The following is a 27,783-nucleotide window of genomic DNA, read 5'->3' as shown; positions in this document are numbered from 1 at the left end:
TCTAGTAATTCCCAGTAACTACTAGAGCTAGTAAGTGCCTAGTAACTGCTCAGTAACTACAATAATAGCATCTCAGTAACTACTAGGAAGAGTCTAACAACATTGAAGTAACTGCATGGTAACTGCTGGTAACATCAGAGTGCCTGACAACGGCTGGTAATGACTTTGTAGCTGTCTAATATCTGCCTAACGACTACTAAATTACTAATTACTGCCTTGTAACTGCCTAGTAAATAATAGTCACTGACTAGTGTCTGCCTAACAGCTCCTAATAGCTACTTAATAGCTGCCTAATAATTACCAATAACTGCTCTGTGACTGCCTAGTTAATACTAGATAATACCAGCCCTTCCCTTCATGGCCCCATATGACCCATCCCTCTTCAGGGCTGAATTCCCCTCAGCCCCCATTGTTTCCACCCCATGGAGAATGAGCAGAGCCATTTTCCCCCAGTTTTCCCTGCTGTTGTCCCAAAAAGGGACTTCATCCAGGACACCCTGTGAGGTGTCACATTGGATGGTTAAAGCTGGAGTGCAGTGGCAGGATGAATCTGAGGAGCTCCTGTTTGGCACAGGGAGTTTTTTTCTCCTGCTTTTTACTTTTTTTCTCTCTAATTCATGATTTGTCTGAGTTTAAAGCTCTTGCCATCAAATTTGATAAAGTCATGCTTTGGATAATTTTTAGAGGGCAGCAGAGGGTGCTGTTAGTTCTCCTGTTGGGAGGATGGGGCCACTCACCCCTCCAGCCCAGCATCCACACAGACCCAAAGCACAGAATAGTCTCCTGCTGAGGGGTCAGCCTTGCTCCATGCTCCAAAATTGGTGTTCTTCTCCAGCTGGCTCTGAAATGAAACGTTTTTTCAAGGGGCTCAATATAGGTTAACTGCTCCAAATACAGATTGAAAAAGAAGGAATGCCCGATATCCAGCATCTACTTTGAATAGAGAGATTCTTTGTTGTAATTATAATCTTTGTTCTGTTATTCTATTCTGTTCTGTATTATTTTTTTTTATCTGGGAACCAGAAACAGTTCTTAGTGTGATTAATGTGTTCAATATAGCCACACTCCAAGTTGTGAGAGTTTGGGAGGAAGAAACAATCAGCACTGATTTTGAGGTGCTGAAGTACTTCTGGCAGTTTCTAGAAGATGCATAAAGCCAAGGGAATAACCTCTGAATAACAGAGACCAGAATGTTCTGACATCACCTATCACACATGTAGAGCATTGCAGCTAAAATTGTAATAGTTTGTAGGAGTTAATTGCCTGTAGTGACTTTTCTAGGCTGCACAGGATGAACTGGGAGGCTTGTGCTGATGGCTCTGGGACAGCTCTGGCCTTTCTCAGAGCAGTGGAGGTGTCTGCTTATTATGAAGTACTGCTCATAACCACATGAGCAGCCAGATCACCTTGAATTTATGGAGCTGTGGATTGATGCTGTTTGTGGTTGGCACACATGGACACTCTATAAGACAGGGATTTGTTATGATACCAGACTTCATTTGCAGGCAAGGAATACTGCCAGAGGCTTTTAGCAGTGCTGAGCAGTTCTGTGTCTTAAAGAGCCTAGTGATACTCCCCACTGCCTTGGGAATGTAAAGGATTTATTTTACTGCCACAGAATGTGCAGGGTTTTCCCTCTTTATTTGTCTGCATCTCACTTTCGCTGCTAACCAGGCGGATTTTTCTGTGCAGCACAGAGATGTGGGAAGAGGTCTGCAATCACTGTTATCTGCACAGTGCTTAGAGATGGAGCAGGTTTCCTGGGTTGGAGGGTGAGATTAACAGGAACCAGCCCTGTGAAGTGCTATTAAATGATAAAAAAGTGCTGAAGGGCAGTGTGGGCTGGGTTCAGTTCTCACAGTGAGTTCCCTCTTGTACATGAAGGCCCTTCCTTGTGTCTCCCTGAGCTTGCACTGGTGCAGAGGGTAAAGCCAGGGCCTCGCTGCTCCTGAGTTTAGTCTCTCTGTTGGACCCTCCTGGTGGCTCAGATTCTCTTCTATAGCTGAGCACTGGAGTGGGGTACAGCTTTCAGGTGCTGGTTCAAAGAGGTTTAGTGCAGCCAAGGTGGTGAGAGTGTCTGGGATGTCCTGCTTGCTCCTCAGTCTGTGCTGGACTGTTGGTGTCCTTCCAGCTCCTTCCACACTGCTCTGCACACACGTTGCCACTGGCATTTGGGAAGTGAATTCCTCTTTTCCTATTGATGACAGGATGCTGAGAATGTCAAGACACATGTTTCTCTGTTATCCCTGCCTTTAAACACGCTGTCCATCTCTTTGAGGGTAAAAATAAAGCAGCTTTGTTTGATTTCTAGAAAAAGCCAGACGACAGTGCAGGGGTCAGAAATAGCCATCCCAGCCCTCCCCATCCCACTGTCTCAGCTGTTGCTTCCTTGAGAGACAGAAGCATGTGGTGGCTAAAAATACCCTGCAAAGAGAATACATTCTCTCTCCAGTGGGAGAGTATAAATTCAGCCGAGTTGTAATATATACAACTCCTTGTGGTTGGGAGAAACATTTCCCAACGTCACTTTTGGAGAGGGTTTTCCTAATGAAGCAGAAATCCCAGCCCTGTCCCGTCCCTGTGTAGTTTGGGCAATACTGTGCAGAGGATCTCGGGCTCCTGCCTCTCCTGCTCCCACCCCCTCTCCCTCCTATGGGAATCCATGTGGCCAGGGCTGGGGGGCAGACCAGTCCTCCTTTTATAAGCGTGGCCTCGCAGCACACCCAAGCTGACAGGAGGTTTGGCTTGCTCTGAGATACCCACCTCCCAAGCCTTGGGGTCCCTGGGATGACCAAAGGAGGAATGGAATCAGTGGAAGTGTTCACAGCTGAAGGCAAAGGCAGGGGTTTGAAAGCCCAGAAGGAATTCCTGCCTGGGGATGTCATCTTTGCGGAGCCAGCCTATGCAGCTGTGGTTTTTGACAGGTAAGAGAAAAAAAAACTGGTAAAACTCAGACCAAAAGTAACCTCGCTGTAAAATTTCATCTGCTGGCTGTGTGAAAGTTTGGAGGTGTCTGGATGACAACGGAGAAGGGATTGGAGGGAAGTAAGAAGCACTTCTGGAAAGACACATTCACAGGTTGTACTGAATGTCCTTCCCAGGGCTCAGATCAGCTTTTTCACTTTCAGTATGGTGCAGTTTATTTCCAGGATGTGACCTTGCAAGGTGCTTGGTGCTGTAACCTTTCAGAAAAGCAGTGAAAATTTGCATGTGTTCAGTGCCTCACAAAGCCAGCCCCATGCTACCCTGCAGAGAACTGCCAGGAGTCAGGGTAATTCAGGTACAGGAATCTCAGACTGACTTTGCTGAAGTCTCTGATGGGTAATACTTGATAAAAGTGAGTTCTATTGTGCTCTGCTCACATGCACCATGCCCAGCTGCTCTTGTGGCTTCATCAGCCGCTGCCCTCGAGTGAGGAGCTGGTGGGGATGGGCGAGTGGCATTGTTTCTCTTAAAGAGATTTAATATTTACAGCTGGCTGAGCTAACTGGAGACAAACGTCTGCTTTTGCTCTTTCATGAGACTGGTTTTAAATTTATGTTCACACTGATGTAGCCAGACTTCTAGTGCAAGAATATTTTCCTCTTCTGCTGCTTGTTTTAATCACAACACTCACTCAGCCTGTGCTGCTGGTGTGGCTGGTAGGTGCTCACTTCTGTCCTTTGACTCAGTGGAAAATTCACTTAAAATAACCTGGAAGAGAAAAGATGCAAAGAACAGATTTCTATGTTGTTCTCCATTGGGCTAAATCTAAATTCAAGCCTCTGAGACAAATTAAATTTCTTCAGCCGTACAATTTGTTAACTGAGAACAGGATGTGGCCCAAATTTTTAAGCTGAGGACTTAGATGGCAGCTGAAGTTTTAATTCTGAGTTTTAGAAAGTTGTGCGTGCTTTTCAAAGGCATCAAAGAGAGTCCTGAGACTGAATTTTTAGCCCCGAAGAGCCAGTGACTGCAGTAAACACGCTGCACACTAAACAGGGCTGTGAGCAGTTCTGAGTTTTGTCTGGTTAAATTGGCTCTGCTCATGAAGTTTGAGGCACAAGCAGAGGTCGTGCTGAGGTATTAACTCTGGTCATCTCATAGCTGAAGCTGATCAGTGCCACTGTGTGATCTGGCAGTAGCAGAGAATTGGACATTTAATGGGCAGAGGAAGAAATAAGTTTTTTGTGCGTCTTTCATTTCACTGTTTCTTTGTCCTTTAACTGTCAGTGGATGAACATTATTATGAATCTTTGTCATAGCAGGAATGACACCTTTAGTTTTTATTTTAATATGTCATTGCAAGACCTCACATTAAAAATGTCATTTTTCACTTTAAAATGTTGAGTTCTTGAAGTCTTAACCCTGAGCTCAATTACAGGAGTTGGTGACAAAATCATTTCTCCTTGATGTGTCCTTTCAGCTCTTCAGTTAGTACTTCAGTTTCACTCATGTCACTAGCTGGAGTTTTGTGGTGGTTTGCTTCAGAAGTGCCTTTGGACAATTATTTCCCTCATATGCCTTATTAATTTTTTTTAAGCAACTGAAAGCATTTTGACTTTTGATCGTGGGTTAAAAATATTTTTTTTTCTACGTGAAATGTTGCACCATGCATAGAGCAGAGCTGCCCATGTTGAAGAGCTGCAACTTTTCTGCATTTTCAAATGTCACTCGTGTACTGTGAGATAGGGGCAGAAGCCATCACTGCATCAGCTCTTGGCCTGCAGATGTGTCTTAGGCTGAGGCTTCCAGCAGAAAACTTCAGATGGGGAGAGATGTGCTTCCCTGCTTCCCTCCCTTCCTCCCCAAGCTGGGCTTGTTCTGCTCCCAGAGGGCGGGTCCAGAGGTTGAGCAGCAAGAAGTCAAGGGGTAACCACTGCTCTTCTCTGCAATTGTTGTGCAATAATAACGGATTCTTACCCTCCTGTGACACATTTCATCTCAAATCACTGAATATGGGTCAGTGGTGAAACACAGTCCCAAAATCTCTGAAACAGACTAAATGCTTGTTGATTAGAGCTTGGCAGGATATAGCCTGGGTGTGGGCTACAATGGAAACACACAATTTTCTTGTGGAGATTACCCTGATGCTTTTCTTACGCACCCAGGGCTTTGGTTTGAAAGGTACCTTCTATTGCTGTGCCAGGGTGTTCAGTTGCATCAAACACCATTGAACTGATTGCTGTCAAAGAAAGGTTGCCTGCATCCTCGTATTCTTTATCCCTGCAAGAAGAAATCCACACCTGGCCATGGTAGCTGGTTCTACTCTATAAAAACTGCTGTTGCCTCTGCATGGATGAAGAGCCCAGTGATGAGGCGTGTGCTTTTCCTTGACCACAAACACAGGTGTATAGGTCCTAAAATTGCTATTGAGTCTCCACGATTAAAAAAGGGTCAAAGCCTGCAAAGGGAAACCCAAAATCCAGTGTCTCTCATCCTAATTCAACTCAGTGTCTCCCATGCCTTGCTGAAAGCACTGTTTACATGTACTGTGGAAAAGGGACTCAAATATGAATGATTGCTGGGTTTAAGTTTTTGGCTCAGGCCCTACCAAATATGTGACCAGATTTTCCAGAGATGTCATCTTTCTTTGTGCATAAACATCACCCAGATGCACTAGAGTATAGAGCTGGTCTCTACTTTGAAGCCCTTTGAAGAACTCAGTCCTTTGGGAAGTATATTGTGGGTATTGAGATCCTGAAATGCTTCCCCTGATTTTGCTGTTGAACGGTATATGGAACGCAGTTGTGGTGCAGAGGCCACACAGCGATCTTCTCTATGGCTGCACAGGATGTGCAGGTGAAGCAAAGGTCTTTTTGAGATTAGTAGGGGCAGCTCTGCAGAGATACAACACTGTTGTCCCCTCTGGAGCACAGCTTGAAATGGAAATCAGACTGGGATATCAGCCACCATTTACCTGGCCAATAACCCAATGGTCAAGTTTAAAGTCAGTAACCAGATACATGTGGGAGCTTTGACAAGCTGCCAGGCAAATAAATGCCATTCCTGTACTTACCCAGAAAGTCAGGGCTGTTATCACTGCTGGTCACCTCCTCCATTTCTGGGAGCTGGTTGGAGGGGCTCTCCCATCAGCCCACTATGGATCCAGTCCAGAGCAACTGGATATCATGATGCAGACTCCAGCCTGACTTATATATGGAGATAGATACTGAGAGACAGATACATGTGAGGAGCTGTCAAAGTAATTTGGACCTGAGGCTGTCACCCAACTGCACTTTATTGATGTCTGTCTTTCAGTAGGAGGCTGAGTTTGAGGGAGTGTGGAGATTTTATTTTGCTAGGAAAAAGGAGAAATGTTTTCTTTGGCAAAACTCTGTCATCAGGTGTCTCTGCAGAGCCTAGCACTGGAGTTCTGTGTCCAGACAAGTGAATCCAACACTAAACACTGATATAATCGATGGAACTGTGTATGTGCAGTGAACACAGACATTTACCTCTGAGCTGAGTGGCTTTCCAGACCTCACTGAGTGTAGTGGTGGAATCTCTACTCAGACACAGAAGGTACAGATGAGCACATCTAGGTGTCTAAATATACAAGCTGCATCCCACCCTGGAAGGTCACAGGGACCCTGAAAGCCCCTAAAGTAATTAAGGTTGGTGAGTGTTTGTATTCTTCAGCCCAATGATGGTCATCTGAGCAGCATTTTCTTACACAGTGCCAGAGACTTTTAATCAAGAAGTACGTAAAACTCAAAGAAAAATGAGGTTGCTATAAACAGCCAGCTCATAGTCAGATTTTAAGCCCAGAGTATGACTCACTAACCCTATTCATTGCAGGGGGGGTGGACTAGGACTAGATGACCTTTAAAGGTCCCTTCCAACCCAAACCATTCTGATTTTATTCTATAACTTAGTTGCTTAACACAGTATATACTTAGCATTGACTTGTGTATCAAGCCTGTTACTTCTGCCTGAATGAGAGAAGGCTGCTTAAAGAAATGGTGAATACTGATAGAAAAAGGGTGAAGAACTCTGTGTGATTCCCAGGGTAAAGTGTAGACACAGCCTGATCTCTGATTCAGCCTTGCTGTTATCAGCTGAAATATCACTCAGGCCTGCTTTGCCCTGATGTAGAAGCTGAAAGCTGGACATGAATCTTCTTAAGAGATTCTTTGCTTTCATTGGGGTAATTTTTCAATTTTCAAAGGTCCTGAGCCTCTCACAGAAGTTTTCTCTAATCCTTCCTCCCTCTTTGCTTTCTCCTTGATGATCCCAGGTCTCCTTTCCTCCATCACCTCCATGAGGAAGGCATTCCCAGTGCCTGGGCTCAATGTACTGTATGTGACCTTCTCCTCTGACACATCAGCTGGCTCTCAAGCCTGTAAGAGTTTGCATTTCCTATAAGCAAGGGGATCCCTCATATGTCTCTGTCAACCTTTGCCAAGAGAAGGTTTGCTCTTTAACCAGCGGGATTTGAGGGACAGTAGTCAAGGAAAACAGTGTCATGTGGTGGGAAAGCCAAGATCACCTGAAGATCTGCTTGATGAGTGATCTGCAAATTGACAAAAAAACCTGAGATCATGCAATTTTTGCATGTCTTTTTGATGTATGAAAGAGGCCGAAAACATTTTCCAAGGAAATGTGGTAACTCTGTTATTGTAGTTAAGATGATCTAAAGATTTAAGAAATCCAAAATTTTCCAGAACAGCATGACTGGAAAGATTATGGGAACAAATTCTTTGAGCTGACACTGATAACAACTGAGAGCTAATGTGATTGTATTCACATTTTTAAAAATGTTCTGGGGTTTGATTTTTATTACTATATCATTTGTTCAAAAGCTTAATTAAAACCTGGGAGAAAACCTAGCTTTTTAAAGAAAACCTCACCCACACCTCAAAGAAGAGGATGGGAAATCTTGAAATGAAAGACTAAAAATAAAATAGTCAAAAATTAGTCTAAAATAAATCCTCCTCTCAAATCAGAAAAACTAGGATATATCATCCCTGACATTTTAAAGATTAAAATACTAAGCTTCAGCCCCTTTTAAAAGGCACAACCCCATTCTTATGCTAATAATTCATCTTTAGGTAGCAGGTGCATTTTCTTAGGCTGTTGTCTTTAATGAAGTGTTACAGCCTCTGCTTTGAAAACCAAGGAGACTTTGCCTACATCTTAAGCTGTTCTTATGCTGTTCTCTAGAGCAGACTGAGGAGAGAGATGCCCTGCCAAGCAACAATAAATAGGATTGAGGTGTAAGATAGGCCATCTGTGTGGATCATCTGCAATGTACAGAATATAATGGAGCCGTGTTAAACAGTTTGTGAGCTACTCATTGTGTCTATCAGCTACTCAATAAAACCCTCCTCTGTTCTTTGCACTAAAGCCATCTTACCTGGCTTTTCCAAGCCAGTGAATGAGATGTTTTGTGGGCTGGATGGCAGATGTTTGGGTTGTGCATATCTCAGAGATGAGGTTAATACATTTCCTGTGACAGCGCTCAACCCTGGCAGGTCCAACAGACCTTAATCTGTCTGAATCCAATCCAAGCAGTCACAAGAGTTGCTTCTTGCGCTTCCACTGCAGGCTGTGCTTGCAGGAGCCATGGTATAGTAGTCAGTGCTGTGTAACCTCTTACATTCGTTGGCTGGCACGTTGAATCACTGTTTTTGTCACTGTAGCTGTCACATTCAGGATTAGTTGTAGTTGTGTGTCTCACCTAAGTAACACCAGAGCATGGGAGCCCTTTAGAGCTCAGCTTGGTAGATGCTGGGGCAGGAGGTCAAGGAAACCTGAGGCTCCCCAGAAAGTCATTCAGTGAGTCAGTCAGTGGCATCTGCCCTCTAAGTCAGTCCTAAATCCCTGACCTGGCAAGCTTGTGATGGGCTGGAGGCATCTCTGCACTAAAGAGGATCCTGCTTTTGGGCAGGGTGAGAATCAGTTCTCACTATGTGTGGAAGAGGGCAGTGATCACCTCAGAGGCTGTGGTGTGCACTGACACAGCAGAAATCAGTTGTGTTGTCCCTGTGATGAAGCAAGAGAAGCTCAGCAGCAAGATCCAGAGGGTTCAAACCTCCAGGGCTCCTTGGTAGGTGCTCAAGCAGAAGTCACCATCCCACGGTCCTCTCCAGGGACTTTAGTGCTGCCTGGCCATGCAGCACCCTGACTGTACTGGAGGAGACATCTGGGATACCTGGAACCATTTGGGGTTGTGTTAAACACTTTCTAGACCACACAGAGAAGGTTTTATAGACCAATTATTTCCATAGGCTGAGAGACTTAAATTTAATTTCAGGCTGCTCCACTCAGAGAACCTTCCCATTGCAGAGGGGGTGAAAGAGGAGGCTGTGAGCCACTGCCAGCCTTTGGTGTCCTGGGTGTTGTGTGTCTCCAGGACAGGTGCTGTCAGAACCCAAGGGAGAGCCCCATTTTGTCATTCCCTTTTGGGGCATCCAGCTCTGAGTGACTCTGACACAGCTGGAGTTTGTACAAGAGCCAAGGGGCACCTGGGGGATTTAGGTGCTTGCAGATGCTTAAGCAATGTTAGTTGAGGTTTTATGGAATACATCTCAAATACTTGTGTCTTCTGATTTTTTTTTTACTGTGCCAAGAGTTGAGCCCAGGCCTCTGGAGTCCTGATAACTCACAGTATCAATAAATCCAGTCTTCTCTGAAACCATTTTGGGGCACAGAGGATCCCATAATGGTTTTGTAAGAACTGCAGTATTTCTTACACTTGCCAGTCAGATTACCTGTGAGTAATTGCCTCTGAAGCTTCAACACTACAAGAGCTGTTCCTTTCCTTTCTCAGAAAGTTTTGTAAAACTTTTTTGGTGCATTTCTGCATCTCCTCAGAAGCTAGGGATTTCCAGAATTGGTGGTAAGTTCTGCCAGCCAGGTTTGCTTTGGAAAATCTGGACTCCCCATGCAATAAACAGCAACATGCAAAGTCAGCATTTCAGTGCTTTTTCTGCACCATGTTCCCTCCCGACCTGTCATTCCTCTCTACAAGAAAACTTCTTTTTTAGTTTTTTTTTTTTGTTGTTGTTTTTGTTTTTATTTTTTTTTTTTCATTTCTGACTGCCCTTAAAACACCCAGGTGGCAGGAGGGACCTCCATTCCCCATGTGAGATACTTCCCTGTGCTTCCTGGCATGATGTAACTGTGTGGGTTTTATCAGCTCTCTGGCTCTGCTTTGCCTTACAAGGAGTGCAATCTCTCCTGCACCTCTCTGCCCCCCTGACCTGACAGCTGACAGAGCACAGCCTCACATTTCCCACCAGCTCTCAGCTCTTCCATTTGACACAGTGGAGCTGGCTGCATCCCCTTGCCCCATCCCAGGTGCTTGACTTGCATTGGGCTCCCTCCAGCACTGCTCATTTTCCTAAACCTCATTTTCCTCATTTTCTAATTTTTGCAGGTGGTTTTGTCTGATGTGAGTCATCCTGCTTTTAAATCTGTGGCCATTTTTATCCTGCAAGAGCCAAGGCACAGGGTAGATTATGTCAGCAGTTCACATAATATTTTCAGAGAAAAGAAAATGCATGTTATGTGTACTGTGATAAAGATATAAATATGGATATGTATTGTGTACCTATATATAGGTATAGGTATAGTAGAGAGGAAAGACAGCCTTTGGGCTGGATTCTCTGGGGCTGTGAATCTGATTCCTGCTTGTGGCACACCCTCCTTAAGGGATCATCAATAATTTTTTTTATTTCCCTGTGCCTCAGTTTCCCCACTGTGTGCTGTTCAAAAATATAAATGTTCCTTTGATCATGAAGTCTCTGTGGTCCCTGAGCTTTTTGCAGTGAGAAGAACCTCCCTTCTGGCACCAGCAGTGGCTGAGTGATGGGAATTTAAATTCTCCTGTACTGTCAAGCCTGGCTGGAGGCCCAGAAAAAGTGGGTGGTTGAATGGAGAAGCAGACAGCTGGAGACACCAAATCAGGCAGTGAAAAGCCTTCTCTAGCAGCAAGGGGAAAGTCCCAAAATTTTTTGGACAGGAGACCAAAGTGTCTCCCCCTGCTTCTCAGTGAATTAAGTTTTAGGAGCAAAAGCTGGACTCATGAAGGGGCGTATGAGTGAGGTCAGACTTCTTCATCAGTATCCTCCCCCAGCCTTGGTTATAGTTACATGCATACAATTGTAGGATGCTTCTTGGAAATCCTTCTTTGAATCCCCCAAAGATGAAATACCCCTTTTGAAGGGGTCCCAGTTATTCCATCACCATTTACAACTTCCATTCCATCACCAACGTATAGCAACAGCACCAGCATCATAACTACAAGAACACAGGGATTAAGCTGGGTGAGATGTTTCTCCATCCTCCCCAAAAATCTTGAGGGGTTCATTTCTGTGGCTGTGGGGAACCCAGGGGTGCAAAACTGGTGGGATCTTCACTGGGCAGCGCTGGCCCTCACTGACCCAAGGTGTCCTCCTGTCCTTCCAGCCTGACACACGTCATCTGTCACACCTGCTTCAAGAGGCAGGAGAGGCTGCACCGCTGTGGGCAGTGCAAGTTTGCCTATTACTGCGACAGGACCTGCCAGAGAGCAGCCTGGCTCAACCACAAAAATGAGTGCTCTGCCATCAAGAGGCATGGCAGGGCACCCACTGAAAACATCAGGTGAGAGCTGGCCCCTGTGACCTGGGAGAGGACAGAGTATCCCATGGCAAGGAAGAGCTGGGTGGCCTGATTTGGGTGAGGTGGAGGTGGGAGAAAGTTTAGGATAGGCCAGGAGCATCCCTGAGATAGGGGAGGTGCGTGGAGGAGCATCAGTGGTGCAAGAGATGTGTTCTTATTTGGTTATTTTTGGTGCTGGGTCTCAAAAATGCTGAACGTGGTGGGACAAACTCACCCTGGATGGTTCAGGAGGTATGGGAAACTGGGGAGTAGGTAGAAAAATGAAAGACGAGGTGGATTCTTCCCCAGTTTGCCTACAGGATACATTAATTTGCCTTCACATGCTGGCTCCGCCATAAAAAAATAAGAGGAATCCTCAAAGAAATGGGAGTAGCTGTGAAGGGCTGGGGACCTGGGGGTCTGTAGCACTTCTCCAGATGAGAACACAGGTGCTGGGACAAAACCCTGCATCTCCCTTTCCTTCAGAAGGTTGGGGATGGTGACCACCCATCACCCATCTGCTGCTGAGCCTGTCTCAGTCTGTCTGCCTGCACACCATTTCCCACCCAGGAGATGAATTCTGATGGTGTTTTGTTCTCTCCCTGTGATGCTGGTGCTGTGGCACCCGTGGTGTGTCCTGGCCAGGCTGGCTGCCCGCATCCTGTGGAAGATGGAGAGGGAGGGCAGTGGGCTGTCCGAGGGCTGCCTGGTGTCCATCGATGAGCTGCAGAACCACGTGGACAGCTTTGGTGAGGAGGAGAAGAAGGAGCTGCGTGCTGATGTGGAGAGTTTCCTGGAGTTCTGGCCGCCCCACTGCCAGCAGTTTGGGATGCAGTTCATCTCCCACATATTCGGAGTGGTATGTCACAGGGGTGGGAGTGCAGAGGGGTGAGGATTTGTAACTCCATCTTCGGGGAGAAACTCTCCAGCTGGCCTGATGAGACGATGGCTGACTTCATCCCATTCCCCAGCTGCTTCTCCTCTGCACTGACACTGGGAAATAGTGGCACAACAAGGGCAAGGGCTGAAACATTTTGTCTGTCTAAATGTGCAGACAAGTGGTTTGCTCAATCATAAGTGCTTTATTTTCATCACAAGTCCCACGGGGCATCTCTCTTCACCTGGGAGAGCTGAGAAAATACATTTTTAGTAAATACACCTAGATGATATTTGAATATAGCAGATCTGTTTTAGTAGATACATTAGTGTCTATTAATATTGTGTGCATTAGATCTTTTAACATTGACATAATATATATAATAAAATCAGTTAAAAATTGAAATATATTTAATAATATCCATTACTAAGTTGTTAACTACAGATTTTTGTTCTCAGTGTAGCAGAGAGGGAAATTCCAGTTCAGGCTGAGCTGCTCTGCTCCCAGCCCCGGGTATCCCTGCAGTACCCCCTCAGCTCCCAGCACTGCCAAGAGGAGACACAGGCTCTGCTCACCCCTCTGCCAGTGGCTGCTATGCAAGACAAGCTTATGTTTGCCATTCCCAGTACAGGGAGAGGACACAGCATGCTTTGGTACCCACACCAGAAAGAAAATCCAGTCCACTGGACACAGGGCACCCTATGTGACCAGCACAGCTTGTCTGTGGAAAAACAAGAAAAATTACAGAATCAGGTCACAAAGGAAGCAAAACTATTAACAGGGTAAAACAATCAGCAGCTGGGGTAATTGTTTCCTTTGGTTTATCTTACCACATTATCTCTTTGCAGCTATTTCCATTATTTCTGTTTGTGACTAAAAACTGTTCTGTTCATATGTGATAATAGCGTATTATGTGAAAAAGTGAAATAATTCATTCTTTGAATATATGTCATCAGAAGTAGTGATTCTGAAAATTCACTGCAGAGAGTAGTAGCTGGTTTTTATGAGCTTTTAAAGCAACCCAGCAAACATGACTGGACTGAATACAGCAGTCAAGGTTAATTTCTAACTGAAACCTGTTTTCATGAGTGTGAACTTTGCTTTCTGCTTGAATTGCCTCAAAATCATTTTCCTGTGACCTTTTTTCTGAATTATTTTCAGGAACCAAATACAAGGAAATCAATGCATGGCCAAACCAAGTTTACCTTAGGCATCCCAAGTGAGCACTGAGAGCAAATATTCTGTAACACTGACTCAACTCTGCCCTGGTCTCTCTGCATAAGTCTTGCATTGCTTCTCTTCTGATGTTTTATCCTGACTGGAGTGTTTTAGCTTTTTCTCCTTTAATGCTTCTTTCTGCCTGTGTTTTGGGACTAGATCAGCTGCAATGGCTTTACCCTCAGTGACCAAAGAGGACTGCAGGCTGTTGGCGTGGGAATCTTCCCCAACCTCTGCCAGGCCAACCATGACTGCTGGCCCAACTGCACTGTCGTCTTCAACAATGGCAAGTGAGTGGATTTCTTTCCTCTGCTGCAGGAGGGATGTATCCTAACAGCCAACCCGGCAGGCTCTGCCACCCCCAGTGTCAGGTCCCTGCCCCAGAAAATCTATTCATTCTTATTTCCTTCCCTAGCTCAGAAAAACACCCCAAACAGTATTTTCTTGCTAAAGACAAATTGGTTTCTCTCCTTGTTATTTAAAAAAGTCTCATCTGATGCACTAACATAAGGTTTGACCCCAAATCCAGCAACCACTGAAGAATTTTTTCCCTGGTTTCTTATGAGTTTTTTAACTAGACTGAAGATAGGTAGCTAAAGTAGCTGTTTAACTCACCCCTTATACTAAAGACTCATTTTTAGATAGTTGAGGTGTAATTCCACTTAGCAAATTATGAAGGATTATGCTGAGTCCACAGTCCAAGAGTTTCTCCTAACTGAAGCTTGTAATCAGCTGTGTATCACTATCTGCTGGTGTGTTTATAACCATTCCTAACACAACCCCCATCTGGTGAGGGTGTCCCATCTCAATTAATCACTGATTCACTTTTTAGCAAGGGGACCTCAGTGACTGTTGTGATTGCTACCTGCAAGCAGAGTCACCTGAGAGTGCAGGATGCTCTTAGTCTCTGGGCATTCCCTATTCCCATTCAAGTCCTGTAAGAAAACCTCTGCAGGATGAGTGAGATGGAAAAAGATTAAGTGGGAAATGTGGGGATGTTTCACCAGAGTGGGGAGTGGAGGTATCCCACAGGAGGGATGCTCTGCCCTTCCCAGTTTCCAAGCCATGACAGGTATAAACTGCTGTTGACTCAGAAAGTTGCAGTGTGTGCAAAACATTAACTATGGTAAATTGCTTGTCAGAAACTGCACAGCCACAGGATTTCCTCTGATCTTTCTGCTACTATTTTACAACTACCTGTCTTCACTAAATTTTAGTGCTATAACTTAACCACCCCTCTTCCCCCCAGCCTTTCCTTTTTTTTTAAACTAACACATTGGTTCTGCACTTCTGTTATCGCTGCTGGTTTTCCCTGATAAAACTGCACCAGCATTTATCAAGCAGCTGGTAAACAAGCCAAGAGAAAACAAAACTGCATTAGGATGATTATCTTGGTAGGAAATAGGGTCTGATCCAAACTCAGATTGGAGTCTGTATCATGATATCCAGTTGCTCTGAACTGGGAGATGGGAGAGCCCCTCCAACCAGCTCCCAGAAGTGGAGGAGGTAACCAGCAGTGATAACAGCCCTGACTTTCTGGGTAAGTACAGGAATGGCATTTATTTGCCTGGCAGCTTGTCAAAGCTCCCACATGTATCTGGTTACTGACTTTAAACTTGACCATTGGGTTATTGGCCAGGTAAATGGTGGCTGATATCCCAGTCTGATTTCCATTTCAAGCTGTGCTCCAGAGAGCACAACTGCTGATGTCAGTGGAGACCTTTCTGTGCAGGAAATCCAGTCCCCTTGTTCCTGTCAAATGTCAGGAGCAGATTTTGCACATTCCCTGACCTAGACCACTCTTAAAATCACAATGCCAGGGCAGTTTTCCACCAAATCCTCTATGGCCTAGTGATGGACAGTTTGGTCCTGGCAGCTGCACATCAAAAGGGAAGCTCTCATGCAGTGCCACATGAGCCAGGCATAAGGAACCCCCTTGTCTCCTACCAGTACAATGTCCAATGCTATGCCATGTACCTTTTTTTTTAATATTATGTTGTACTTGTACATGTGTAAACTTCAGATGTTTGTTTTGTCTTTCAGTCATGAGGCTGTAAGATCAATGTTCCACACACAGATGAGGTGGGTCGGTCTTGAAAGCATCATTCTCCTCCATTACCCTGTACCCTTCATGCCCTGTGTTTAATGGAAAAGATGCAAAGACCCCAAGGGGCTCCCTCTGTTTACACCAAATTCCACCTTTCCTGTTTTCTAAACTTCCTCTGTGTAAAGCCCCACTAAACCCAAACCTCACTTAACTCTGCATTTTGTAGTAAATTAAAATGATAGTGGAAATACTGTGACTGTCTTTCCCAGGGTGAATTCCCTCTCTGCCTTCCAACCCTCTCCTTTGGCTTCTTCCCTGTCAGTATTTCCCCTCTCCACTTCTCATTTCTCCTCCCCTGATCATTGCAAGAGCACGAAAGTCAGAACAAGGTCTCACTAATCTTGTACAGCCCAAAATAAAACTTTGCATATTAGGAGATGAGAAATGACTGTGTTACTGACATACTAAATACTCCATGTTTCTCCTGCAACAAACTGTGCCCGAGGAATGTGTTGCCTACAGTAGCAGTACCATGAGATGTAGGTTTCAATTCCTTTTTATCATAATCCATGATTAATGTTCCACCTTTTAATGATGCCACTGTTACCTGATCCAAACTAAATAAATCACAAAAATATGTGCAAAAAACTCATGACATTTGGTATATTATAGTCAGTGGTCTTAAGGGGAGACTGTTGTCTTTAAATTTTAATTTCAAGCAGGCATGCATTTTCCCCAAAGAAGATGTGAAATACATTTGAAATGCTCTTCTTCACCACTGAATCTTACTCAGTATGTTATAGATAGGGCCATAAAAAGGTGGGGGGAAAGAGTTTCATTTCTGATTAGAGTTGCTATTTGGGGCAATTTGAGTCTTGAGCTATCAGGCACTCTCTGTGCCTGTGCGTGCAGCTATCAAGGTCCCTGCTGCTCGTGGCAGACACTGGGGAAAGAGCCCTTGACAAGCTCAGTGGCATGCTCCTGGCTGACAGTGTCTCTTTAACTGCAGTATTTCAAATATGCCATGTGTTTCCTGGCTTACCCCAAAGGCTGTCAATCCTCTCCACACAAGGGATGGCTGCTTAAAATACCCCTACGGTGCTTGGGCTATCAGGGGCATCATGAAAGTCAGAGGCTTGATTTTGCTTCTCTGGTTGCATGACTCACTGTAACGAGGATCCTGTGAAGTGTGAACAGGAATGTTTATATGTGTAAACTTTTCAGATGGGAATTGCTCTTTTTTTTTGTGTACTTCCTCCTGGAGTAGCTGGTTGCACCTTTCTCTGCCTGCCATTTCCCTGTGGTTGTGATATAACTAATAGGTGCCCTTCGTGACAATGGCATGTTTGGTGATAAGTTTTGTATGAAATATGTTGCTGATATGGCAACACCCAGAGAAGATGAGGACCAGCTTTGGAGAAGAATTCTGACAGCAGCTTTAGCAGAGCTGCAAGACTCAGAGCTACACCCTTGGTACTGAGAACCTGTAACAGGGATTCCAAGGGAGCTAGAAGGGAATTACAGGAGAATTACAATCCCTTTGCAAAAGCATGATCGCACAGAATGTCCTCCCCAAAAGGCTTACTTTTAAAGCACCTGGTGATACCTGTGAGTCCTTTGCCTTTAATGAGGATTTTGCTGGGTTCCACCTAGAACACATCTTGTTCAGGTGGGAGCCAGCAGGTCCTCCCCAGGTCCATCCCAGGGCAGATGTGTACATTAAACACACTGTTGAGCTTACTAGTAGTTGGGAGAGGAGGTGGATGCAAAAGAACCATCTCACAGTTGGTATTTGATGGACTTTTTCCCCATTCTGGCCAAATTGTCTAGTCAGTTGTGCCTGTTTAGCTCCCACAGCTGAGAGGTGGCCCAGAGTAACTTGGAAATTCAGTAGAGTGAAACAGCAAGGGAATAGTTCTGAATCTCCACACTATTTAAGTCCTTTTGCAGGGAATGACATGAGGGAAAGGCAGGTACAAAGGTCTGGCTTTCGAAATCCCATCATCAGAGGCTTGCCATGGATTTCAGCAACAGAGACTGGGAATTGAATTGTGGTAATACGTCATATGAACTATTTAAAAACAGACCCTATGTAGATAATTATTTCCAAGCTTTTATGTGGGAATACATGAACAGGGTGAGGGCATGCAGCACCCAGAGGGAATTTGCCTTAACTTTCCAAAGTGAAAACGATACTGAAGGCAGCAGAGCTTGGGATCTGGGAGGGTAGCTAGGGATGTGTGGGTAGCATGCAAAGCAGCACTTAAAAAAAAAGACCCAAAATCCAAACCCAGCATTTTGGTGTGTATTTCTGATCTTAATGTTTTTTTTCTTCTGGTCAGATCTCCTGCAGCAAACTAGAAGTTGATGTCTAGGTTCAGCCCCCATATTAATAAAGTAATAAAGCATAACCTCTTTATAGCAGAGACCTTCACATATCCCTGCCAGGGACTTGTAGAGGGGCAGGAAAAACTGGTGTGACTGTGTTCTTGCTCTGTATTCAGTTAATCAGAGTGCTGTTCACCTCTGCACTGCCTCCCTGAAGACTTAAAGCGGTGCCTCAGGGCGAGGGCTCACCTCTGCAAGGCAGGGAAGGCTGACGGCTCTGTGGCTGCACTTCTGTTTCTGCTGCTTCTCCAAATGCACACCCCATCTCCTCTGCCCCCAGGATCGAGCTGCGGGCCCTGAGCAAGATTTCTCCGGGGGATGAGCTGACTGTTTCCTACGTGGATTTCCTCAGCCTGAGCGAGGAGCGGCGGAAGCAGCTGAAGAAGCAATATTACTTTGACTGCACATGTGAGCACTGCAAGAAACAGCTCAAGGATGACCTGATGCTGGCAGTAAAAACAGGGGAAAGCAAGGTATGGTTTGTCCTGTGTAAATGTGGTAGCTGCACCACTTAATTAGTGGCTTGTCTTCAGTTTCTTCTGTTCTTACTCAGCGCTAGGATTTAAACCATGAAGGAGACGAATTTTCTTGTGTTTGGAATTGTTTGTTTATTACATCTTAACTAAAGCACAGAGAATTCTGCAACACTTCTAGCTACCAGCTAAAAGTGAGCAAAATGGAGGCCTCAGTTTAGCTAGTTACAAGGCTCTTCAAAGCCAAATAGTCTAATAAAGGACCAACACCTACATCACCCATACCTTTGACCCAATAACCACTCTCGTGACCCACAGTGCAGCACCAACCATCCAACCAGAAACCACTACCTGAAACCATGAAGAAGGAAGAAGATAGAAAAAGACAACACCTGAAACCCTCCGTTCTATCCCATACTGACCACCACACTCCAAAACCTTCAAATTCCAAACCCTTCACCATGTGAAATCACACACATCTATTCCAACTATGCACTCATGGCTTTAACTCCATCACCCAAATTTGGAAGCCTTCTCCAAGGCCCCAGGTCAAAAGCAGTGTTCTCCTGGGGGGACAGTGTCAGAAATCACAGAAAGCCCAAAACTCCCAGGTTTCTGGGCTCCAACAGTCCTTCAGTGTCCAGACTTAGTGGTGGCTGCATCTCCTCTACCAAGGCATCTGTGGGTCTCTAGGACTGTGGTTTCTCAGAACAGGGACACTCTCCATGGGAACAGAGTCAGATTTTGGCAAAAGCATCATTAATGCCAATGTAAAAAATGAGAACAGAATTGAACCTTGAACCTTGATTGGACACAACACTCATTCAAGCCATCACACAAGGCCAGCTTAATCCTTATTATGCAAGATAAGTACAGCTTTTAATTTAAAAAAGCCCCCAGAAGTTACCTTTAACATAAAAGTCCATCAATAGACAGAATGCAAAAATCTTTGGAAATTAGGTCTAGAGCCAAGAAAAATGCTGGCATTTACATTGTGGTCTCATATTTTTTTTTGTTGTTGTTGTTGTTGTTGCCTCCCCTCCCCCCCAGGGAAATTGCGAGGGAGTCTACATTTTGAGCATAGAAAAAGAAATGTGTTGCAGGTGACCCATGGTGACAGGACTAACAAATGCTGCTGAAACTCTATGGTCTGTACCAGCACACTGGCTCCAGGAATATGGGAAGCCTGAACTTCCAGTCCCTCTTTGCAAAAGCTGTCACAAGGAGTTTGCACCATCACTTTACATTCTTGCTTGCTTGCTGCAGGCAGACTGACTGCGAGGAATTAACATGTTTAACTGCTCATTTTTCAGCAATCTTTCTTTTCCTTGGAGGTCTCACAGCTCATCAAGTGGGAGGGTATAAGGCTGCGTCTTGCTGTTGGCAGTGGGATGTGCTGCTTGGTCAACACTCCAGTTTACAAGTGTGCTGGCAGGGCTAAGAGATTCTTTTCAGTTCCTCTGCCCAAGGATATAATTGTTCATAGGTTTTGTGCTCTCTGGCAGTGTTAACTTGGGGATTTCTACTCCTGCAAGCCTTGTAAAGTATATAAGGAAAGGCAAAGCAGGGCAGTGCAATAAGTGTGTCATCAAGTCATTGATCTGCACTGTTGAGCAGTCACACCATGAATCAGACAGTACAGCTCAGGGGGTGATGTGGAGCAGGTGGGAAATGAAACAGAAAAGTTGGGATGAGGAAATGTGACCTCACAGAAGCAGTGCCACCAGGAGAGGCCCAGGGAGATACAGCTTCCTAGGAAGGAGCACAGAACTCACAGCCTCCCCTCTCAGGAGGTGCCAGGAAGCCAAGCTCAGTCCTGTGACTCTTCTTTCAGAGAGATGTCAGCCAGGAAAGGCTGGATACTGCAGAGTGTAAATCTCTTCTTGAAAAAAGTTTAGAGAAATAGCATTGAGCTGATATTTGGGAGCTCTCTTATGGGAGACAGGAGATGGGACTAGAGAAGACCCTTTCCTTGCAGGGTCAAATTCCTTCTGGTGCAAAAGACCCTGCTATATAACCCTATTTTAAATTATCAAGCTTCATCTTACAGCTAATCCTGACTACTGCACTTCTCCACTTATAAAGCTGTCCCAGAGCTCAGTTCTCTGATGCAGAAGGAATTTTATCTGGTTTTCTGCAGGTGAATTTTTGAACACATTCTCCATTAGACAGTATAAAAAAAAATAATTTCATCCCTCATTCAACACTTGCTATCAAGCCTTGACTGAACAGTGACACCATGAATCACAGAACGATTTGGCTTGGAAGGGTCCTTATAGATCATCCCATTCCATCTGCCCTACCATGAGCAGGGACACCCTTCCACTAGACATGCACCATCCCCTCCTTGTGAGCATTAGGGGTGCTGTGCAGCACACAGCAGGAAAACACGCTCTTCTGGGGGAATGTCTTCCACAGCGTGAAATGCTTGTGCAGAAAAAAACCTGTAAGCAAGGTGCATGATTTCAGCTGTTAAAAATACACCCCATCCACCAGATAATAAGTGTCCAGGCTGACCTCACCCGCAGAGCGCGTTGGCTGTGTCATATTTCCTGAGCTCAGGCACACTCGTCTGGGAGCAGCAGCACTCACAGCTGTGTGGAAAAAGTGCTAGGAATACATGGGAGATCGACAGCTTCCATCCTCAACAGCTGCTCTGACCTCCAGTCCTTTACCACTTCCAAAGAGTAGCAAAGTTCCCATTGTTTATAGTGACAACTGACTTAGAAGTCTAGCAAAGGCAAGGGAGGATTTTTATTAGAGAAAGTCACTGTGGAAATGCTGTTCAAGGTCCCTGTTCTGGGAGTCTTGACTCAGACAGCACAGCAGTGTGGTTTGCACTGATGTTAACATTGCCTTTGAATATGCTCTGTGCCCCAGGACACCTCGGGTACTGCTCAGACAGCAGCCCAAATCTGACTAGCTACAATAGCTTCAGTATAAGACTATAGAACAATAAATAATAACACAAATGTATCTGTAAACTGATAGGGGTAAATGGATCTGAAAACTATGGGTTTTCCTTCAATACAATCCTTTGAAGAGGATTTCCCAACTAGATGAATTGCAGATTTCTCAAAAGTCTTATTGATCAGGTGGGGGAAAAAAGGCAATAGGATAGTCCTACAGTCCTGACTCCCAGTCTTTGCATCCTTCATTGCAATGTTGGGACTCTGCTTTTGATCTACACCCAGAGGTCTTTCCTGGCTGCTGGCTTGGCTGTGTGTCTCCAGACCAGGCTCTTCCCAAAAATTCCAGGAGTCGCGTGATTGTGGGCTGATTTCAGATTTCCTCATTTATGACAAGGACCATCTTGATAGCTAGAATAGTTGGGAAATGCAAATTTGAAGGGCTCAGAGAAGCAGAAGATGAATGGTTGTGCTGAATATCGTGTTATATTTCAGTATTAAAGGAAGAAAGAGGAGGCAGCAAATTATGAGCTCATCAGTGTTTTGCCATGTGGTCCTAAGGTGTGCTTCGTGTCTCTAAATGCGTGGTGAAACACAAACTTCTTTGAGGTATGGGGGAAAACACATTTTCCAATCTGGTTGCAGCTGAAATCTGAGCTCAGCCATCTTAGGGTGTTTGGACCTTATGACAGCATTTCTCAGGGTAGATAAAATTAAGGAATCTTTCCTATTCTGCTGATCTCCCATTCCAAGAGCCTTATTTCTCTCTAGCAGCTGCACTAAGAGCACCTGATACTCACCAGCTGGAGGCTTTCACAGCCTCTTTGGTATATCATGAGACCTCTCTGTTGCAGGGTGAATTCTGTCCCTTTTCCAGAGCAGAGGAGTGGTGGGGAGAGTTGAGGAACCTAGTCATGCATGTCAGAGGCACATGGCCACTACCCTGATGGGAAATACTCTCATAGAAGTCAGCAGGACCTTTTGACCTGGAACTGGGACCACTGCAGTCCATTTCAGCCTTGGGCAGGTCTGAGGGGCACACTGGTATTTGCAAACAGCAGTAGGAAGTGGTGATGTGGGAAGCATCCCACTAAGCTGATTTGGGCCAAGCATTCTTTCAACCAATATATTTTGGCATGTGTGAGGCAGTGCATTTTCCTCATTGGTTTTCCTGCTGTTGTGGCCAGCCCTCTGCAGACGCAGTGAAGGAGGTGATCCAGCTCTCCAAGGACACGCTGGAGAAGATCAACCAGGCCCGCATGGAGGGACATTACCACGAGGTGAGTCCTGCTACTTCTGCTCTCTTGCTGCACATACACTGCCCAGGAAAGGAGGCCTTGTCCCCCCTCTACATTCATGATTTATGGATGAAACAACTGTAAAGCACAACCATGTCTGAGGCATCCCAGACTATATTCTTTGTAGTGATGACACCAGGAGATTCAGGTGACTTCAGCACCTCTGACTGATGCAGGTGTTGAACCCAGGGCTCCAGGGTGAACCTCATGAGTCACGTAGCAGGTGTAACAAGTCAGCTCTGACAGGTAGCCCCACAAAAAAGACAGTGGGTTGGGAGTGGAACAAGACTGTCAGGGATCTTTGTGCTGATCTCTTCAGTGCCTTGTACTGCTCATTTGTTGAGTGCTGAGCATAGGTGTGTGGTTCGGGTGAAGCATGTCTCACCTTGAAGCCCATGCTACAAGGGCAGCGGGTGAGAAAGCTCAAGTAATTTCTTTTTTTCTCCCTCTTTTGATCACCCAGGAAATATTTCATTGTTCTCCTCACAGAGCACTCCAGGTTGAATAATGACCTCTGGGTTTTAACTGTCTTTGGGAAATGGCTGAAGGCCCCTAGAAGAGAAATCTGGACACTGACTCATGGCTAGGTCAGGAATGGAGCAGTGCACCTGTGTGTCTCCAGCCCCAAGGGGTCGTTAAGATTATTCTTTTCACTGATTATTTTCAGGAGGCTGGGTGGATGGCATTGGGGTATAAGAGTCTTACAGGCACTTGGTATCTGACACTACCCAGCTTCCCAGAGTCTTTCTTCTCCTGAGCAGTAGACATCACATTTTCCTCCCCACATTTATGACTGTAACCCTAGGAGAGAAAGCTGTCAATCATTTTCCTAGGCTGATATTTTTTTCAACAAATCAAACCACATCCTCCCTTCCCTAACCTTCACAGAGGCTGGCTCAGCCTCTGGGACTGGTATAGACTGTGCAACCCACAGGGTCTTGGTGTGGCAGCTTCAGGCCCAAAGGTGTTTGGGTTCACCCTTCCTCTCCCTGCTTCCTCCACACTCAGGTTGTGAAGCTGTGCCGTGACTGCCTGAAGAAACAGGAGCCTGTGCTGGGGGACACCAACATCTACCTGCTGAGGATCCTCAGCATTGCCTCTGAGGTGCTCTCCTACCTCCAGATGTTTGAGGAAGCAGCTGACTATGCCAAGAGGATGGTGGATGGCTACCTGTGCGTCTATGCCCTACTTCTGGCAGCTCTCTGTGCTCATACCATGTTAAGCAGTGGGTTACAGGAATAATTTTCTTAGTCTGCTCCCATCAGGACAGTGGGGGTGAAATTCATATGGAGACCTTTTTGTACCAGCAGACAGAGAGGGATTCCTTCTTAAATGCACAAGGGATCCCAAATACCTTGATTCACTAAACTGGAACTGGTAAATGGTTTAGAAACAACTTCCACTGGCCTTTTTGTTTTGTTTCAGAAGCATCTCAGGGCTGCCTTGATAACAAGACAAAGAGCCTGGGTGTAGGACAGAGAGTCTGTGACTGCAGGAGATGGCCTGCTCCCTGCACCCTGCAGGAAGGAGACATCAAAGAGAAACCATGTCAAATGGCTGTCACTCAAGATATTCCCTCACTCCGGAATAATACATGGATTTTGTCTTGGCTAATGATATAGTCCTGTGGTGAAAGCTTAGTGACAATACAGAAATTCAGGTTTAGTTCACATAGATCTGGGGTAAACCTCACATTAAAAATTATGTGCTTTATTATTGCTGAGGTTTTATGACAGGACTGATGAGTATTTAACAGAAGAAAAAAAAAGGTAAGAAAAATAATGGAAAAAGAAGAGAAGAGAGAAAAGCCTAATTGATCATCTCCTGCTGAAGGCATCCTACACCTCACACTCATTACTTGTCTTTTTGGTCAGTTCTACCCCAAAAGGCCTGTAATATTTTGTTCTTTTGTAGAGAGGTGACAGAGTCACCTCCTTGGCTTGCAGGCCTGACAAGCAACTTCATGTCCCAGTCCTGGCACTGAGCTAATTGACAGAGAGAAAATCCCTTCCTCTCTGTGTTCCAAGGGTCATTTTTTCAGACTATGGTGAGGACCTTCGTAGTTTCCCTTCTTGCTTTAAGTGCCAATTCAAAATCCCAAAGAAGCCCTTGAGGGCAGGTTTTCAGCTAAGTCCAAGCAGCTTCTAACTCTGCTTCAGCTTTTAAAGTTGGATGCAGAGGACAGCTTTAATTTTTCCTAACGTAGGCACTAAAAATTCCCAGATGAAGGGATGCATCTGCAGAGGGTGAGGTGTACATTTCTGGGGTTTCTGGTACCACCTGTTTCTCTTCCCACTTTGAATGAGAAACTGGTGGTTGTTGCATTGTTACCCCACTAAGTGTGTCAAGTTAAGGTGGTGCCAACTGAGCTGTAGGGTCAGATCTATGTTCTGTTTGTGACAAAATACTGACAGAGTGTGGTATTGTCTTGGCATGAGATGAAACAACTTGGTTTTCTCCAAGCCAGGTGTTGAACTTTTCACACCCCACCTTTCATAGCTCATGTCCCTGTACAGCTCTGTCCTTGAGTAACATGTCCTTGCCCCTTTCTAAGAAGGGCACATTTCAGGGGCACTAACTGCAACAGGCTCTTGACCTGAGTAAACAATCTGCTCTTTGGAAAAAAATATAATGTCAGTGACACTTTTGGGAACCCAGATTTCACCTGAACTAAAATTACTCAATGTTTTTCCAGGAAAATTTACCATCCCAACAACGCACAGCTGGGGATGGCTGTGATGAGGGCAGGAGTGACTCACTGGCACGCTGGCCTCATTGAAGCTGGCCATGGCTTGATCTGTAAAGCCTATGCCATTCTCCTCATAACCCATGGACCTTCCCACCCAATTACCAAAGACCTGGAGGTAGGTGTCATCTCCTGTCTTTGCTCTCTAGCTGAGCAAGATTGCAGTCAAGCTGTAGAAACAGCCACCCATAAGAGTGGAGAGATTTATTAAGTGCTGGCTGCTTCTTACTAGTGCTGTGGCTTTATCTAGATTATGTTACATTCTGCTGGGAAATGCATGTCCTTTCTTATTGGAAATTTTCATCCCTGAAAAACAGCTTTTATTATGCACCAGAACACACATGAGAAACATCAGCTGAATCTTCTTTGAAATTGCTGTGCCAAAAGATAGAACACCCCCATTCCTCCAACAGGCTGATTTCACTGCTCTCAGATGGACGTCATTGCAATTTGAGTATATCAAATTACATGTGATGGATGTGCCCAGTTTACCACCTGATGTTCTTTATTGGTGTCCATTCTTCTTTATTTACCACTCCCTACTCCTTCTCAGCAGCAGTGTATTTTTTCCTCAGATGACTGATAGGTGGATTTCCTAGCTTAGATTAAAGAGTGGAGATCCCAGGGAATTACATCTGCTCAGATGTGAGGAATTATTTCCAATTGCAGCTGGGGATCTATAATTTCTTTAGCCCCTAATTCACTTCACGACACCTCTTTGCTTTATAGCATTCTCCTTTATTTACCCCCCCCCAAAAAAAAAAAAAAATTACAGGATACCAGATGAAATCCTTTATTGATGTATTAGTCCTCATACAGCAGATCTATAACCTTTATTGGTGCAATTTTATATCTTCAGAAAAATTAATATCTACTACCTAAAGCCAACTTGTTGGCTGTTTCCATATGTGTAGCAAAGGATGAGACACAGTGCCTCCATTTCTGTTTCCCTTCACGTTTTAGAAAGAAAACAGTGGATATGTGGCACATCTCTGTGCTCCTAAACAAAGGGTTGAGTATACACACAGACAGGTGTAAAAATAGAATATTTTAAGTGTATCCTAGAATTCCTTCTGATCCTCTGCAGCACAGGAATGACTGCTGATGATGAATCCTGGGGTGTAAAGGGTGCAACTGTGGGACGGAGCAACCCTCTTTTCCCATTGAGGTGACCCCCACCGTGGTGATGGGCCACCCCAAGGGCCAGGCCCAGGCTGTGGATGGGAAGTGCACTCATTTCCTGACTCTGCACAGCATCACCTCTAGGTCCTGCATCAATTTTGGGAGCATTAGGCTTCCCAGTAGCCTGGGGAAAAGCTGGATGTCGGAAAGGCTGATGCCTTCTTCAGTACTCAGGCAAATGAGAGTGAGAAAGGAGCAGAATACCTGTGTCCAGTCAGCTTTGGTGGGACACCAAGGGCAAGGTGCCTCAGTCACTGCATGGCTTAGGACACCTCTTGGGGACAATGCCTGATGCCGGCAGTGTCTGATTCACTTGCTTCGAGGTCCCCTGTGTCACAGGGTGTGTAACCTGCTGTGTCCCCCAGGTCATGCGTGTCCAGACGGAGATGGAGCTGCGCATGTTCCAGCAGAACGAGTTCATGTATTACAAGATGAGGGAAGCTGCCCTCAAGAACCAGAAGCTCCAAGTCATGCCTGAACCCAGCAACGAGAACGCACCAAGCCTCTTCCACAAAAAAGAATAAACCTGAAGCTTGACACCAATTCATGCCTGCAGGGTAACACCACCTGTGGCACTTCCAAACACTGGGAATGAGATACAGCAATGTGATATGTCCACAAGGATTGTTTCCAGTGGCACAGGTCTGACAACATGGACCTGCTGGGGGAGCATCCTGAAAGCTCTTCTGAAGGCTTAAAGCAGAAGAGGTCCTGGCAGAAACAATATCCATTTTTCTACCACTAAGGCATTAAATAATCAAAACAAAAAGCCCTGTTATAAAATTATTTACATTTTTATTGGTTGCCTGTTTCTCTCAACATGTACTGATTCTGAATTCCTTTGTTAAATTTTGACTGATTTTTCCTGAGGGCTTCTACCTCTTCCTTGGGATGACATAATTTCTTTCCAGTGGTGTCCATGGGTTGATAGAAGTGGGAAGTCAGTTCCAAGAAGTGTCGTGTACACATACGGGCAATGAATGCAAACTGAACAAGACCCACAGATGGTGTTTTGTGTTAAATTTTATTTTTCTGGTCATAAACTTCTGGGAAATTATTTTGCAGCTGGCCCAGCAT

The 27,783-nt window shown here is 45.1% G+C and overlaps 1 protein-coding gene across 2 annotated transcripts; it reads left to right on the top strand.

Moving 5' to 3' along the window:
- Positions 1-2,787: 2,787 nt before the first annotated feature.
- Positions 2,788-27,230, top strand: SMYD1 (SET and MYND domain containing 1). 2 transcript variants are annotated; one of them, XM_062493309.1, is made up of 10 exons: positions 2,788-2,924; positions 11,395-11,571; positions 12,214-12,427; positions 13,823-13,953; positions 15,707-15,745; positions 18,379-18,571; positions 22,668-22,760; positions 23,787-23,950; positions 25,474-25,642; positions 27,072-27,230. In XM_062493309.1, exons 1-10 carry the CDS (start codon positions 2,788-2,790, stop codon positions 27,228-27,230), a joined length of 1,476 nt encoding a protein of 491 aa, XP_062349293.1. The 2 variants fall into 2 exon arrangements, with proteins under 2 accessions (XP_062349293.1, XP_062349294.1); XM_062493310.1 differs by lacking the exon at positions 15,707-15,745.
- Positions 27,231-27,783: the final 553 nt, after the last annotated feature.

Source organism: Cinclus cinclus, chromosome 5 (genome assembly GCF_963662255.1).
Source record: "Cinclus cinclus chromosome 5, bCinCin1.1, whole genome shotgun sequence".
NCBI classification, from domain to species: domain Eukaryota; kingdom Metazoa; phylum Chordata; class Aves; order Passeriformes; family Cinclidae; genus Cinclus; species Cinclus cinclus.
Note: the sequence above shows the minus strand (reverse complement) of the source record. Positions and strands in the feature narration are given on the sequence as shown.

What these genes read in the sequence shown, in the direction of transcription:
- SMYD1 (XM_062493309.1), top strand. Translation starts at nt 2,788, where the DNA reads ATGACCAAAGGAGGAATGGAATCAGTGGAAGTGTTCACAGCTGAAGGC. An exon ending in GTCGTCTTCAACAATGGCAA is followed by an intron (nt 13,954 to 15,706) that starts GTGAGTGGATTT and finishes TTTGTCTTTCAG; the next exon opens with TCATGAGGCTGTAAGATCAA. An exon ending in ATGTTCCACACACAGATGAG is followed by an intron (nt 15,746 to 18,378) that starts GTGGGTCGGTCT and finishes CTCTGCCCCCAG; the next exon opens with GATCGAGCTGCGGGCCCTGA.